This window comes from Bison bison, unplaced genomic scaffold, assembly GCF_000754665.1.
Source record: "Bison bison bison isolate TAMUID 2011002044 unplaced genomic scaffold, Bison_UMD1.0 scf7180017864498, whole genome shotgun sequence".
Classification (NCBI taxonomy): Eukaryota; Metazoa; Chordata; class Mammalia; order Artiodactyla; family Bovidae; genus Bison; species Bison bison.
In genome coordinates, this window is record NW_011495057.1 from 2,783,280 (window position 1) to 2,798,571 (window position 15,292).

General features: G+C 46.5%; 1 protein-coding gene across 1 annotated transcript in view; it reads left to right on the plus strand.

Moving 5' to 3' along the window:
- The window catches only part of CABLES1 (Cdk5 and Abl enzyme substrate 1), a 116,943-nt gene that overhangs the window by 57,565 nt on the left and 44,086 nt on the right, over nucleotides 1-15,292 (plus strand). Inside the window, exons 2-3 of the mRNA XM_010828918.1 lie at nucleotides 5,570-5,641; nucleotides 12,498-12,590. Of these exons, the coding sequence (XP_010827220.1) occupies nucleotides 12,562-12,590 (29 nt within the window). The 5' untranslated portion in view covers nucleotides 5,570-5,641; nucleotides 12,498-12,561. The remainder of the gene's footprint in view (nucleotides 1-5,569; nucleotides 5,642-12,497; nucleotides 12,591-15,292) is intronic.

The following is a 15,292-nucleotide window of genomic DNA, read 5'->3' on the forward strand; positions in this document are numbered from 1 at the left end:
GTGTTATTATCTCTGTACTTGTTTTGGTTTTTTAATTTTTATTTTTTGGTCACACTGTAATGTTTGCAGGATCACGATTCCCCAACCAGCGATCAAACCCAGGCCCCCTGCAGTGGGACCATGGAGTCCTAACCACTGGACCACTGGGGAAATCCCCTGGAGTCATCACTTTTTTTCCAACAGGAAGGAGGTGGTCAGTGTGAGAAGGACACAAGTAACAAAGCAAATAAATTACAAGTGTATAGGTATCTGGTGACTAGAGGAAAAAGTTCTGTGGTTGGAGGTTTTGTTTGTTTGGGCTTTTTTGATCATGATAACTGTCTAGATGGATTTGAAGTAATTATGACCTCAGCTGGCACATCCCCTGTATAGCTGAGCAATCCATGGGGCCCTCACGCCCCGTCCAGTGGCCTGTCTTACAGCCGGGAAGGGGGTTCCTTACATGGGGAGAAGCAGAGCCACACAGGATAGCAATTTGTTGGCCCAGGTGGTCAGGGTTTCTTCTTACTCTCAAAGCTTGAGTTTTTCTCCCAGAGATGGTGCGCGTTCCCTGGGTGTAGCCAGGGTGGAGAGCATTGATCCAACCCGACTTACTTGTCGGACCAGGGATCACCTTCCTTATCTCCTCTTGGTCCTACATCAGGGGCCAGAGCTGTGCCCGCTGGTGCCCACTACCTGACACTGGATTTGGGGCCAAGCTGCTGCCCTGGGTCACCCGATAAGGGAATTACCCTGAGCAGAGGGACCCAGGATGACCCTGCCCTGACCTCACTGGTCAGCAGGGACATCAGTGAGTCCAGTGTCCACCTTGATGAGGCTCCACTGCCAGGACTCCACTGTGACCAGCCCTGGGTCCTAGGTGACTTGCACCACCGTCAACCATTAGCCCGAATAAGAAGTGAATTAGTCGGTCCACGTAGGTATATCTAGATAGACAAACACATCAGGTATTGGCATTTTCTTGCCCCAGCAGAGTCCAGCCTTCAAAGGATAATACTCTAAAATGAGCCTGGGGGCTTTAGGGAGGCTGACTCACCTATGAGTGTTGAATGTGAACCACATCGGCCTCAAAAGTGTTGGTGGCCAGTGTGGAAGGACCCAGATAATAGTTGTCAGATAACAGAGGGGACCCTGAATTCTGAGGACTCAGCCATCCATGTAGTGATGTCGACGCAGAATGCTTGGGCTGTTATTGAATGTCTGCTTGGTTAATAAGGGGGCATGCTGTTTTGGTCCAAGGCTGAGTATTCCTCATCAGTCATTAAAATATGCAAAGACCTCTGCTTGTTAACCGTGCCCAATGGTTAGGAGTCTGCACAGTCATGGACTTGGTTTATGAGGCAGACGGCAGTGTGAAAAGTGTCTGGTGAAGGCTGGCCACCTATTCTTAGCCTTCCCTTTCATTTGGGGCTTTCTGAGAATAGAAGGCAAGGGAAGATGTTCTTACACAGCCTGGAAGGATGTAGCTGGGTGGTAGGGGGCAGAGATGAGCGATCACCACAGGGCAGGCCCTTTGTGGCAGGAAGGGCAGGGATCACATCTTTGTTTTCCTGCTGCCATGTGACAATTTCTTTTTTTTTTTTAACTTTTTATTTTATATTGGAGTATAGCTGATTAACACTATGATATGCTGGTGGGACAGCATATCCACCAGCCATACATATATATGTGTGTGTGGGTCTCAGCCATACATATACACGTATCCGTTCTCCCCCAAACTCCCTCCCATCCAGGCTTCCACGTAACACTGAGCCGAGTTCCCTGTGCTATTTCGTGGATCCTTGTTGGTTATCCATTTTAAATATAGCAGTGTGTACATGCATATGATGGTTTCTTTATAAGGATCCATGGTAGTTCTTTCCAAGCTCTGTATGTGCATCTTAAAGAGTATATAGCTTGGTTCTGTTCATGAAGACGGGAGGCACGTTTGCTGAATTTAAAGGAACAGTTGGGCATTTGAGTTTTGGATTTTTTTCCCTTTAAGGAATCCAGACCTTAAGAGTGCCTCTGTGTGTGTGAGAGAGAGAAAGAGAGAATTTATAGCTGTTCAACTCATGAAGAGAATACCTGATTTAATAGCTTTTAGAAAACAAATCCTTATAAATACATAGAAAGATGTATCCTAATTTGATTATTTTTCAAAGAGCATGCTGGGAGTGGCTTTTAGATTAGGAAATTGTCAGATTGTGTGTTTGTGGGACTGGACCTAGTTTTCCAAGGTGAACCTCCAGGTCTGAGTGCTGGACAGGAGCCTGTGAGCCTCAGGGTACCCTACAGGGCTTGATGTGTCCTCTGTGGGTTCACTTGGCATTCGCAACTGGAGGACTGGCCTCACCATTTTTGAGGTGGGAGGAGGGGCAGCCCCAAATGCCAGAGGAGCTCGAGGGATTGTTAATGGAATTCCCTGCTGATGGTCCCACGGATTCCTCCTTGAATATGAGCCCTTGAAGACAGGAGTCAAGCCGGGGTCAGCTTTGCGGTCCCAACAGGCCAGGCTCGCTGTTGGTGTGGTTGGGCGGGTGGGCAGAATGCACTTGCCGGGCCTTTGCTGCAACCTTGGCTGTATCTTTGCTGCCCAGGGCTGACCACAGGGCTTCCTGGTTGACCCCTGTGAGGATGATTGAAGGAAGGGAGAGCTTGAAGCTGTACGGTCATTGCAGTCACCCCGGTTGCAGGTCGAGCCAAGTGTGTTTACCTGTCACCTGATGATGCTGTTCTAGAAAGGAAGGCTTGGAGTTTGACGGAATTTGTTGGGATTTTCAGGGTCCGAAACCCATACACTTATTTCTGCCTGTGAATAGGTTGTCTAATGACAGTCTAGAGGTGCATACCTAAAATAATATTTCACTTTTGACTTAACAACTCAGAACATTATCCAGAAGTAGACAGAGTAAATTATCATTTTAATCACATGCCCATTGGAGGAGATGTTGGTATTAGGTGAGAAGCAGCATACACAATTTATATATGTTACCGGTGCAGCAGCACATGTGACACCAAGTTAGTTCTGCTTACAAGGAGGGGCAGGAGTGGAGGGAGCACGTGTCACAGGTTGACTCAGGCACAGGGTGTTTGGAGTGACAGTCTAGACGCTGGCTGGGGTTGGAGGAGCTGCCAGAGCTAAGAGAGCCAAGATGACCTCATCAACTGAGTGGGGAGGGTTATGGGTCACGGTGCAGCCCCGGTGGCAGGAACTGGAGTGATAATGAAAACCCAGGAGCTCCTAGTCATGAACTGTTCTGTACCATGGACTTTATGTCTCTCTCTTAGTTTTTCTCATCTCCCCATTTCATAGATGAGGAGACTGAGGCTCAAGGATTAAGAAGTTTTCTAAGGTTCCAAAGCTTCCAGACTCCAGGATTGAAATCTCAGTCTGTCTGCCCCAGCACACATGCTCCTTGTAGCATCACACCATCCCTTGGGTGGGGAGCATGGCGACGCCTATCTCTGAGAGCTCTGGTGGATGGGAGTGGGACTAACTAGGCCCCCATCCCAGCCTGCAGCTACATTCCAGCCAGACCTGGCACCCGGAGGAACTGACCTCAGTAGATGAAGTGGCCCCTTCCTTCAACCACAGGGTCACAGGGGTCCTGGTGAGCCAAGTCCCCGGACTCATGGGGCTGCATAGAGAGCTCTTGCTTGCTCAAGAATTGGGTTCCTTTCAAATCCCCACCTATAAAATCAGTTCCCTACCCCTCGGTTAAGACCAGTGTCTCCCCAAGGCCATTGCCTCCAGTCTGGCTAACTGTTGGAAATCTGGCAACATTAGAGAAATGGAAATTCAGTGTAAGTTAACTGCAGAATAAAACTGCATATCTTATAAAAGGTCAGCATGTCATGAAGACACTGAAGGTGATGTCGGAGTGCTTCCAGTTCTCACACGTGGATGGACAAGGGTCACTGGAGAGAAAAGCAGGGAGAACATGCTGAGTGTTTTAGAAAGGACTTGATGTCAAAATATGAAGACGGGACTTGCCTGGTGGTCCAGTGGCTAAGACGCCACATTCCCAATGCAGGGGGCCCGGGTTCAATCCCTAGTCAGGGAACTAGATCCTGAATGCCACCTTAAAGATCAGAGATCCCATATGCTGCAACTAAGACTCGACATAGCCAAATAAATAAATATTTTTTAAAAAGATGAAGACAGGCTCTGAGAAAATCGATGAAGCCCTCAAATGGTTTGCAAAAATGACCTTTCTTATTAAAAATAAAATGTGAAACAAAAAGGTAGCCACATGGTTGGTCAGAAACAATACACACAGAACAAAGCAAAAAACATTTCATTTTTTTAATGACAAATTAGACCTTGGTTATAATTGCATGTTCTTAACCTAAATGTTGTCAAGTGAATATAAAATAGACATCCTAATTTTAGTCCTTTCCAAGGTAAAGATTGAATCAGATTTTTTTCTGATCACCACCACCCCCCACCATCAGCCAAATCACCTATTGTATTATGAAGTGATGGTCTTTATTCAAATGGATTTATTGTGACATTGCCAACCATCACCCAACCCGGTCCCTGTATCAGATATTCTGAGTTATCTAGGACCCATTCTTATTTCAGTTGGACAAAGGAAGATCAAGGAGGTTTGGGCAGGTGGTTTTCAGTTCTTTAGCATCTGGAAAGCATTTGTGTTTTGCCTAGTTATGTCCTGATATATATTCTTAATGGTCACTGAGAAATTCTCCTGGGGAAATGATGTCATCTGTGTTTCTAGTTGCTTTTGAAATCACGGCCAACCAGAGATGGTAAGTTTTGATCTTTTGGCTGTGCCACAAGGCATGTGGGACCTTAGCTTTCCAAACGGGGATGGAACCTGAGTCCCCTGCATTGGCAGCATGGAGTCTTACCTACTCGACCACCAGGGAAGTCCCTGAGACCATAAGTTTTATTTATTGCCTCCTACTGATTTTGATATTTTATTTAGTATGGTTTTAAAATTTAATATTTATCAGCTAAAGCTGGTTCCGACCACTGATATTTCAATATTTAACAGTATTTGAATACTAAAAACATATCTAATGCTCTAGGAAAAGGGCACACAGTACCAATGGGCTTCCCAGGTGGCTCAGTGGTAAAGAATCTGCCTGCCAATGCAGGAGATGCGAGTTTGGTCCCTGGGTCAGGAAGATCCACTGGAGGAGGAAATGGCAATCCATTCCAGTATTCTTGCCTAAAAAATCCCATGGACTGAAGAGCCTGGAGGGCTACAGTCCATGGGGTCTCAAAAGAGTGGGGCACGACTTAGCGACTGAGCACACTCGTGCACACACAGTGCCAAACTTATATGCAGTAAGAGGCACCTTGTCTGGTTTTGTTACTTGGCAGCATACAATGTCTCCATCACGTCTCGTTTCTTCCCAGGGAGAATGTCAGGATTCAGCAAGGCAAGATGGGCTTGGCATTGAGGGTACAGTCTGAGAGTATGACAGCCTTTTAAAGACACCTTTCGTCTGATTTTTTTTTTTACAGACTTTATTTTAGAACAGTTTTAGCTTTACGGAAATTCCTGATCCATTTCATGACGCAGTTTTAACACCTAGATTTTTTTCCCTCTCTCTGCAGACGTCGCCTCATCTCCCAGCGATCATCCTTGGAGACCCTGGAAGACATTGAGGAGAATGCCCCTCTACGGAGGTCAGTTTTCTGTTGCGTTTATGTGTATGTGAATGGCCTGCAATACAAGAAGGAGGCCAAAGTTTGCTTTTCTTTTCCAGGTCTTTATTTACAGAATTAAATTCTAAAAATGACAATCTGATCCCCAGACTCAGTTTGGAAACCCCAACCCTTTGGAATATTAGAAGGAGAATGCTGTGAAATCCCAACCATGTACCAGGATAGCCCGGTGTGCGTGTGAATTCGGGTGCTATGACCCTTTCTTTTTGAAAATTGTTGCTTGATGGAGAAGAATGTGACCCTGCTCTGGCTTTTGCAGAGGGGACACAGGCATTGCAGTCTCTGACTTGGTTAACGGGGCCCTAAGTTCCTCCACGGTCAGGTGCTGGGGACAAGGGTAAGACACCTATGAGTGCTCCCTCAGGGCTGAAAGTGTTCCGTTTCTCCCTCCGGATTAGAAAAGTGCTTTCAAGGCAACTTTTTTTGGGGGGATGGAGGGGGCGGTGGGCGACAGCAGTTGCGGAGCTGTGCCTGGCTTCTGACTGGCAGCTCTCCTTCCTGTCATCTTGCTCGGTTCCCCTGGCCCTCCTGGAGTGCAGGGGGCCCACACCGCGTCCCCCTCAGTCCTCACTGAAGCTCCTACTGGGCTGGCCGGTGGAGGAGAGGCTGAGGGAAGACGGGGTCAGCACAGGGGGCTGGGGCAGCGGGGTAGGCAGGTAGGATGGTGTGCTGCGGGTTTACGGGGGATGCTGGCAGGCTGAGATGGAGGGAGAGTCTCCCCCTGGAGCCGGCCCCTTCCCTGCACAGAGCCTCACTCCCAGGCCACAGGTCATGTCCATGGACCGCCTGGTTATAAAGCGTGGAGCGCAGACAGGCCTGGGATCTGCTCCGAAGCGTCCGTGACTGTGAGTCTCATCACCGACATCATTCTAAACAGAAAGTCAGGGCCAGACAGTCTGATTTCCACTTTTGATGGCTTTCTGAAAACATCCAAGGGACTTCCCTCATGGTTCTGTGGCCAAGACTCCATGCTCCCAATGCAGGGGGGCCCAGGTTTGATACACAACTAAGCCCTGGCACGGCCAAACAAATAGTAAATAAAATAAATATTGAAAAAAAGAAAATGTTCATAGCAAGGGACCATGTTAGGCTGATGGCGTGTGGCTGTGATCCACGTGGCCCGGGGCAAGTGTTCTCCTGTCAGTCTCTCTTAAGTGGCCCAAGTTAATTAGTGAATGCGGGGGAGAAACGTCCTCAAGTGGCACCGAGTGGCTTCGGCATGTGAGCACAATTGATGCCCATCAGTGAACAGAACTGCAAAGGCCCTGGAGTTTGGAGAGGCTGCAGGGAGCACGGTCATTCGAGCAAGGTGGTAATGTCACCCCCTTAGGGGTTCCTGTGGTAAAGAGGGGGCGTAGGAGGAGCCCGGCGCCGTGTTCCTGGTCAGGTGTCCCATCATCCCTGTACCCTCTCTCAGCATCGCCCAGGTGGGTCCTTTGTCCTCTGGCTCTCAGGCCTATGATGCCACAAACGGTCAGAGTAAAAATGGAATGGCTGATTTGCCTTAACTGTAAATTCATCCAGCTTCTACGTACAGAGTGCTGTTCTTAATTTCCAACAAATCTTGTGTAAATACAAAGTTTAAAAAATAAGTCAAAATCAGGGGAGTTGGGCAGTTTAAGAAGTCTAGATTTTCCCTAGTGGACTTTCTTTAATTAAAAAATTTCTGATGCTTACCATAGAAACAGACATAGAAATCAAACTCATGGTTATTGAAAGAGGTTGTCCTGTTCATGTCCAACTCTTTTGACTATAGCTGCCAGTCTCCTCTGTCCATGGGATTTCCCAGGCAAGAATACTGGAGTGGGTTACCATTTCCAACTCCAGGGGATCTTCCTGACCCAAGGATTGAACCCATTGGCAGGCAGATTCTTTACCACCGAGCCAGCAAGGAAGCCCCAAAGTGGGTAGGGGAGGGATAAATTAGGAATTTGGGATTAGCAGATACAAACAACTATGTATAAAATCAACAACGAGATCCTACTGTAGAGCACAGGGAACTGTCGTCAGTGTTCTGTAATAAGCCATAATGGAAAAGAATAAATACACACACAGAGAGATACATGTGTGAATCACTTCGCCATATACCAGAAACCAACACAAAGTTGTAAATCAGCTATACTTCGATAAAAAATTCTGATATGTACTTAGAAACTTGCTCCTAAGACATAAAAGTCGCAGAAGGGGCAACAGTTTGGGAGTCAGGGGATTTGAATTTTTCGCCCCATTTTTATACTAACTGCTTACATGGCTTTGGAAACTCATTTACTTATGCTGAGGCCTCCGTTTTCCCACCTGTAAAATGGAAGGGACAAATTGACTGATCTCTAAGGTCCTTTCCATTCTGAGAAATGAATGTACCAGTAATGACGCCAAAGTGTTTTGGGAACTGCGGGGGCGGAAGGCTATTCGCCCAACTTGCTTTCAAAGTCAGCACTCAGAACAAACTGCTTCAAGGCATCTATTAAAAACCTTTTGCATAATTAGGTGTATCCTGTAATCAGTGCTAACAAGAAAGAGCTAATCTTTCATTAAATTAGTTTCTAATTTAATTCTATCCTAATTTAATTTTGCGTCACTTATAATGTATGGTTTTAAATGGATATTTACACATTAATGCAGGCAGCTTTGAAATTAGTTTCTTCCTTGCTTAACCTGCTTTAACCTGAGTGCTCAGTCTTCCGGTTTCCTTGGCAATTGTTGCCAATGCCACAGTTCCTTAAAGTGTTTCTTAGGTCTGGGGTGGTGATAGCTGAACGCTTTAAAAACACACACACACAACATAACATACAGCTTGCAATTCCAAAGGCTAGATCATCAGCATTGTTGTTGTTGTGTAGTCACTCAGTCGTGTCCAGCTCTTTTGTGATCCCATGGACTACAGTGGGTCAGGCTCCTTCAATGTGTCCACGGAATTTCCCAGGCAAGAATACTGGAGCAGGTTGCCATTTTCTTCTCCAGGGGGATTTTCCTGACCCAGGGATCTAACCCACATCTTCTGCATTGGCAGGCAGATTCTTTATCACTGAGCCACCAGGGAAGTCCCTTTGCAGTTAGAATTGTATGCTAATATAGAAATAAGGCACCTCTTCAGTTATCTTTTTGGGCCTTTCCCAGATGGAGCTAATGGTAAAGAACCCACCTGCCAATACAGAGACGTAAGAGACACAGTTTCGATCCCTGTGTTGGGAAGATCCCCTGGAGTAGGAAATGGCAACCCACTCCAGTGTTCTTGCCTGGAGAATCACATGGACAGAGGAGCCTGGCAGGCTACAGTCCATAGGGTCACAAAGAGTTGGACATGACTGAAGCAACTTGGTGCTCAATTATCTTTTTAAAAGTTTCACTTTTCTCTTGCACATCACAGGTTAGTTTCTTGTATCCACCTTGAACTCCAAGATTTGAGCATTAACCGTGAGAGCCTTTAGATGGGGGTTTTCCACATTGTCTGGTGGTACCTGGTCTCCCAGAAATAAGAACCTAGGCTGTCTGTTAGGTGTCCAGAAAAACCTCTGTTTGGCTAACCGCAGGTGTGGCAGCCATCACCACCGGCCCTGGTCTCCAGCCTGTCTGGATTGAGGGGTGCTGTCTGCTGTACCATTCAGTAATTACCAGTGCCAACACACGCCAGTGCCCTTTTGCCAACTTCTGGTTCCAGCTGAAGACTGAAAGATTTTGTGTCTAAATCCAAGGGTAACAGCACCTCTTTCTACAGGCATGGAGACTGGGAGCAGCTCAAGGTCATAGGAGGGTGTCGTCACAGTTCAGCTTTTAGCCCACTGCCCTCATCTAGACTCGGGAGCCTGGAAACTCTGCATCTGGGTAGGGGCAGTGGAGGAAGGGGCGAGGGCACAGGCTAAGTGTGTAAGGATGCTCCTGAATGCCTGTCCAGAAACCAGTGGAAGCACACATTTATGCCTTCAAGGATCCTCCTCTCTCCAGTGACTACATATTTCTAGAACTTTCTGCCGTGTGTGAGAGAGACAGTGGGGGACCTTGAGTGGCCTGCAGACTCTAACAGTCATTCTGGGGGTAGAACTGAGACCCTTCAAGGTGCTAGGTCTGCTCCCAAGTGCGGCCTCGAGAAGGCAGAGTGAGGCTGTAGCTCTTTGGACCCCAGGAAGGCTGGATCTGGGTTTGGAAGCTCAGAGTGGGGAGTGGGACCAGTGAGTGTCTTTCCTGATTCAAACCCTTCCTGAGGTCCACAGGAAGCATCTATAGAATGCCCTCAGGTGGGGCACTGCCTGTCTTTAAAAGAATCTATTTAAAAACCAAGAAAGGACCCTTAATAAAGGCTGCGGGGTTTTTGTTTTTTTTTAAATACTTTTTTGGCCACATCGCACAGCAAGTAGGATCTTAGTTCCCCAACTGAGGATCAGATCCCCCACACCCCATGCATTGGAAGCTCAGAGCCTTAATCACTAGACCATCAGGGAAGTCCCAGGACTACAGTTTTAAGAATATAGGAAGCAAATAGTAACAAAATATGCACCCTTTGTAGTTAAAAGTTTTAATAATAATCACAACACTTGAAATGTTACGTGTGTGTACATATGGGCCTTCCCTGGTAGCTCAGACAGTAAAGAATCCACCTGCAATGCAGGAGACCTGGGTTCGATCCCTGGGTTGGGAAGATCCCCTGGAGAAGGGAATGGTTACCAACTCCAGTATTCTTGCCTGGAGAAACAGAGGAGCCTGACAGGCTACAGCCCATGGGGTCCCAAAGAGTGGGTTTCCCTGATTGCTCAGAGGGTAAGGAGTTCACCTTCAATGCCAGAGATCCAGGTTCGAGCCCTGGGTTGGGAAGATCCTCTAGAGAAGGGAATGGCTACCTACTCCAGTATTCTTGCCTGGAGAATTCCATGGACAGAGGAGCCTGGTGGGCTACAGTTCATGGGGGGTTCCAAAGAGTCAGACACAGCTGAGCGACTAACACACACACATATGTATGGACATGAACATGTGTATTTGAACGTATCACTTGACAGCGTATGAAGCTCTTATAGAAATCTTCAAGTGTAATTGTCACAAGAGCTCCAGGGGATATTACTAGTGATAGATCACTAGGGTTGGTAGTGAGCTGGAGTGGATGCTGGCAGGGCCACTCGGGCTGTGGCCATGAGCTGTGGACACTTCACTCTGGTGAAGTGGACATGACTGGCAGGGGATCTTCCTGCCTCTAGACCCAATGCCCAGGGAACCCTCCTTTCCTGATGAAAGTCACCAGGTACAGCTACCATGTCATTGCTTTGACCACTCATTCACTTCACTGTATTTTTTTTTCAAGATAAATTCTATTTTAAGGTGCTGTTTCTATGGGAAAAAAATAATTTTCAGTGCTCCCTAGGAAGCAGCTTCTAGGAAGACTGGCCCTTCCTGGAGGGCAGGAAAGGGGGTTTCAGGGGAATGTACACCCTGAAGTCTAGACCGGGGCTGTCCCCTAATTTCCCTTCAGGCCCCTGCGTAAGGGCGTGGTATGTCGCTTCTGTCGTATCCGACTCTTTGCAACCCCCTGGGCTGTAGCCCACCAGGCTCCATACCAGGGTAGCCATTCCCTTCTCCAGGGGATCTTCCCAACCCAGGGATTGAACCCATGTCTCTTAATGTCTCCTATATTGACAGGTGGATTCTTTACCATTAGTACCACTTGAGAAGCCCCTTTCAGGCCTCTGGGGGAGAGTAAAGATCAGAACTGAGGGGCAGGTGTGTGACTCTGAACATTCCTTAATCCTTTGCCCCCCCAAAGGGCCCCCACACCCCACTGCCCTCAGGTTTACCTCCTCCTTGGGTCACCTTGCTGTTTTCTTACCTGAAGCCTCCAAGTTCAGAACTGACTGAACTCAGGTGACAGCCCAGCTCAGACCCTCAGTGTGGCTTTGGGAACCTGGGCACCACTTCTTGGGACCCACATCTGATGTGATCCCAGAAACCAGCTCTCGGGGTCTATGGTCAGAAAGGTTTAAGTAAACAAAAAATTTTGGCAGCAAAAACCCAACTAGAGAGGACATTGCTCCCTTTCTCAAGATAAGACCAAACTTCAGATTCTCATTTGTTGGGATTTTGCTTTTTATCTTAGCTGTTGTTGCAGTTATGTGTCTTAGAATTTTGCCAGGTAACTTTGAAAAAATATACACAAATAAAACCTTTCTGCTCTGTTATTCCTGCAGTGCATGCACATGTCATATATTCTAGGGAAAATTAATTAGAATCCAAGTCAATTTGTTGAACAAATATTTATTTAAAATTTATCTAAAAAAACAAAAACAAACAGCCACTAGCCAGGTCTCTGCTTCTCATTCAAAGTAAAGCTGTGACTTCCAAACATAGGCAAGGTGAGTGTTGAGGCAATAGTCCAGGGGACTCAAGGCAGAGTCCTGCTATAGAAGAAAAATGATTCAGGGTTGTTTTTAAACTGAATTTGCCAGTGTTTTTCCCTGCCTCTGAATTCGTTGAATTTCCAGTTTTCCGTTCATTATACCTGTGTCGATGTGGAAGGATTCTTTTTTAAGATGACGGGAACAAATAATGTCTTTGGAATCCATGTAGGTTATGTTATTGGAATTAAGGGCAATAGCTTTCATTAGCTGGCTCTTCAGAGCCATATAAATTATTATCAAGGAAGTATTCTCAAGGAAGTTGTCTGTCTGTTGGATTGTTGTTTTTTTTTTTAAGCTTCCTCGATTCTAGCCACAAGGTCCTCGTTATCCTTGGGGTGACTCAAACCGTTCGTCTGGTCTTTCCTTCCTGTCTTTGTGTGGAGATGTCTCAGCTATCCGAGACCGACTGACTGTGTTTTTGAAATGGCTTTGTTTTTCAGATGTCGAACTCTCTCAGGTTCGCCCAGACCAAAGAACTTTAAGAAGATTCATTTTATCAAGAATATGCGGCAGCACGATACCAGGAATGGCAGGTAGCGTGCTGACAGGAGCTTTGGGAGGGGGCTGGTCCTGCAGGGGAGGAAAGCGGGGACCCTTTGCATGGCCAGACCTCACGGAGTGAAGCCCACTAACGAACATGATCTCACGTAGCCTTCCCAAACAGACCACTCTTTCCACCCCTCTCCCACCAGAATCATGCCAAGAAGTCTGTAGAAAATGGTAACCCAAGGCTTGGGTTTTTTAGACCAAAACTGAATTTTCAATAGTACTGAAATATATTTGTATTAGGAAACTTTGAACAGAAAAGCATTTGAGTTTTTTTGGCGAGGGTTTGTCGTCGTTTCTTTTTCTGCTTTGTTGGGTTTTGTTTTCTGTTTTCACCAGGGCTCTGTGCTCTGGTCAGTAAATATCCTGCTAGATCTTGGGCCTAAAGCCGGGTTTGGCTCTCTCTCTCTGATGATGTTCATTAAGAGAGGAGGATCCTGATTTTGCCAGCAGATTCGTCCCGGGCGCCAGTTCAGACTCCTGGGCCAGCTGACGTCTGTGAGCATGTGTTTCTCCAGCAAAGAGTTGCTCTTCGGGAAAGCGCTGTAACATGAAAATTATGGTTAACATGTATATGTTGTTGTTGTTAAGTCGCTCGGTCGTGTCCGACTCTTTGTGACCCCATGGACTGTAGCACGCTGGGTTTCCCTGTCCTTTAACATTTCCCGGAGGTTCCTCAAACTCACATGCATTGCGTCAGTGATGCCATCCAACTATCTTATCCTCTGTCATCCCCTTCTACTCTTGCCTTCAATCTTTCCCAGCATCAGGGCCTTTTCTAATGAGTCAGCTCTTTGCATCAGGTGGCCAGAGTATTGGAGCTTCAATTTCAGCATCAGCACTTCCAATGAATATTCAGGGTTGGTTTCCTTTAGGATTGACTGGTTTGATCTCCTTGCAATCGAAAGAACTTGCAATACGATCTTGGTATTAAAACTGTCCTGGTGACAAGTGGACATGAGTCTTTGTTGCCAGCGTAGATTATGATTGAATGGTGAAGCCCATTAATGGTAGCCTCATGGTAGTGCTGAGAATAGGGCGCTAAGACCTCTTAGGATCCCTGAAGCTCTGTTGCCTGGGGGTGGCTCCTCCTCTCTGATCTGTGACCTAGATCGTAGCTAGAGACACATCCCAGAGTGGACTTCCTAACACAAGACAATTTCGTTTAATCTCCTCCTGATTTTCAGAAGCTCATATGGGCCCCACTAATTTTTTCTAATCTATATCAAATGAAAATTGCTAAAAACTTAGACTCATGGCATGATTAAGGCCCAGCATCACTATAATTTAGTGTAAAATACACTGTACAACCTGAATAACTAACAATTACAGTGTGTAAAGACTTCTTTTCCTGAAGTTTTTAAACCTCTCTTGAATAGAGAACATAATTTTATAGCTATTCAACAATTTCAGAATGGCACGATTGAATTCTCCCATCAGATAATTTTTACGAATCAGTGTGCATTCCTATTTTAAGTACAAAGCTTTTAGTTAAAATGAACCCAAGAGTCATCTGTGAAATAAAATACACTCTGGGTTTCTTTCTCTCACCCTGACTTCACTGTCACAATTACTGTGCCTTATGCATTTAACCACCATGTTTTTCTTTTCTGTAGTGTCTTTTACTTACTGAATCTGAACCTTACTTGTACCATTTTTAGTATAAATTACTCATCATTTATTTATGTTGGTGTTTTTGTTCATAATCTCTTGAACCATAAACAAACATATAAAACCACGAGTTCCTAAATAAAATCAATGACAAAGCCAAAAAATGGGCCAAATTAATAGTATTCCCCACTTTTCAATGCTGTCGAGGATACAGAGTCGGATAATCACCTGGCATGGTTTGCAGTGAGTGTTGTACTAGTCGCTCAGTCATGTCTGACTCTTTGTAGCCCCATGGACTGTAGCCCGCCAGGCTCCTCTGTCCAAGCAAGAATATTGGAGTGGGTAGCCATTCCCTTCTCCAAGAGATCTTCCCAACCCAAGGATCGAACCCGGGTCTGCTGCACTGCAGGCAGATTCTTTACTGTCTGAGCCACCAGGGAAGCAGTGAAGGGATGTAGTTAAAAGATTTGGACTAATGGGATCACCAGTGTCTAGCATATATGGAAGCTGCCTTTCCTGGCACACTTTTGACCCAAAAACAACAGAAATAGCCCAGAAAACATGCAGTTGTTGGTAGTCTCGCTGGGGAATTTTCAGACAGAACCAGGAAGGACTTCAGATCATCTGAAGATCTAAGAACTGGAATTTCAGGCAGAAAATCGAGCCCTCAGCACTGGCTGTAGGCTGCGATGACAGCCGGTCATACCTGCACAGGTGAGAACTGCTTTTATGTGCCAGCGAGGATGAAAGGGCTGGAGATGCACCCCTTCCTCCCTTCCAGCTGATTCAGTAGCAGGGATAGACCGTTCTTAGATGAAAGGAAGAACTCAGGAGCACACCAGGAAGAGCCTAGAATTTCCGAGGTGACAGAAGGAAATTGTGGTCAAGAGCTGATAAGTGGGAGGAGAAGATCCAGCTTTTTGAGAAGGGCAAGGAGAGGCCCCCACTGCAGCCAGGCAGCAGGCAGAGCACCTCCAGTCCTGCTGGAGGTGGCCAGGGGCAGGGCTGAGCTCAGGGCAGCGGTGCTGGGTACCAGGGGGCCTGGGTGTGCTCTAAGGAGGGAGGGACTGGGAAGATG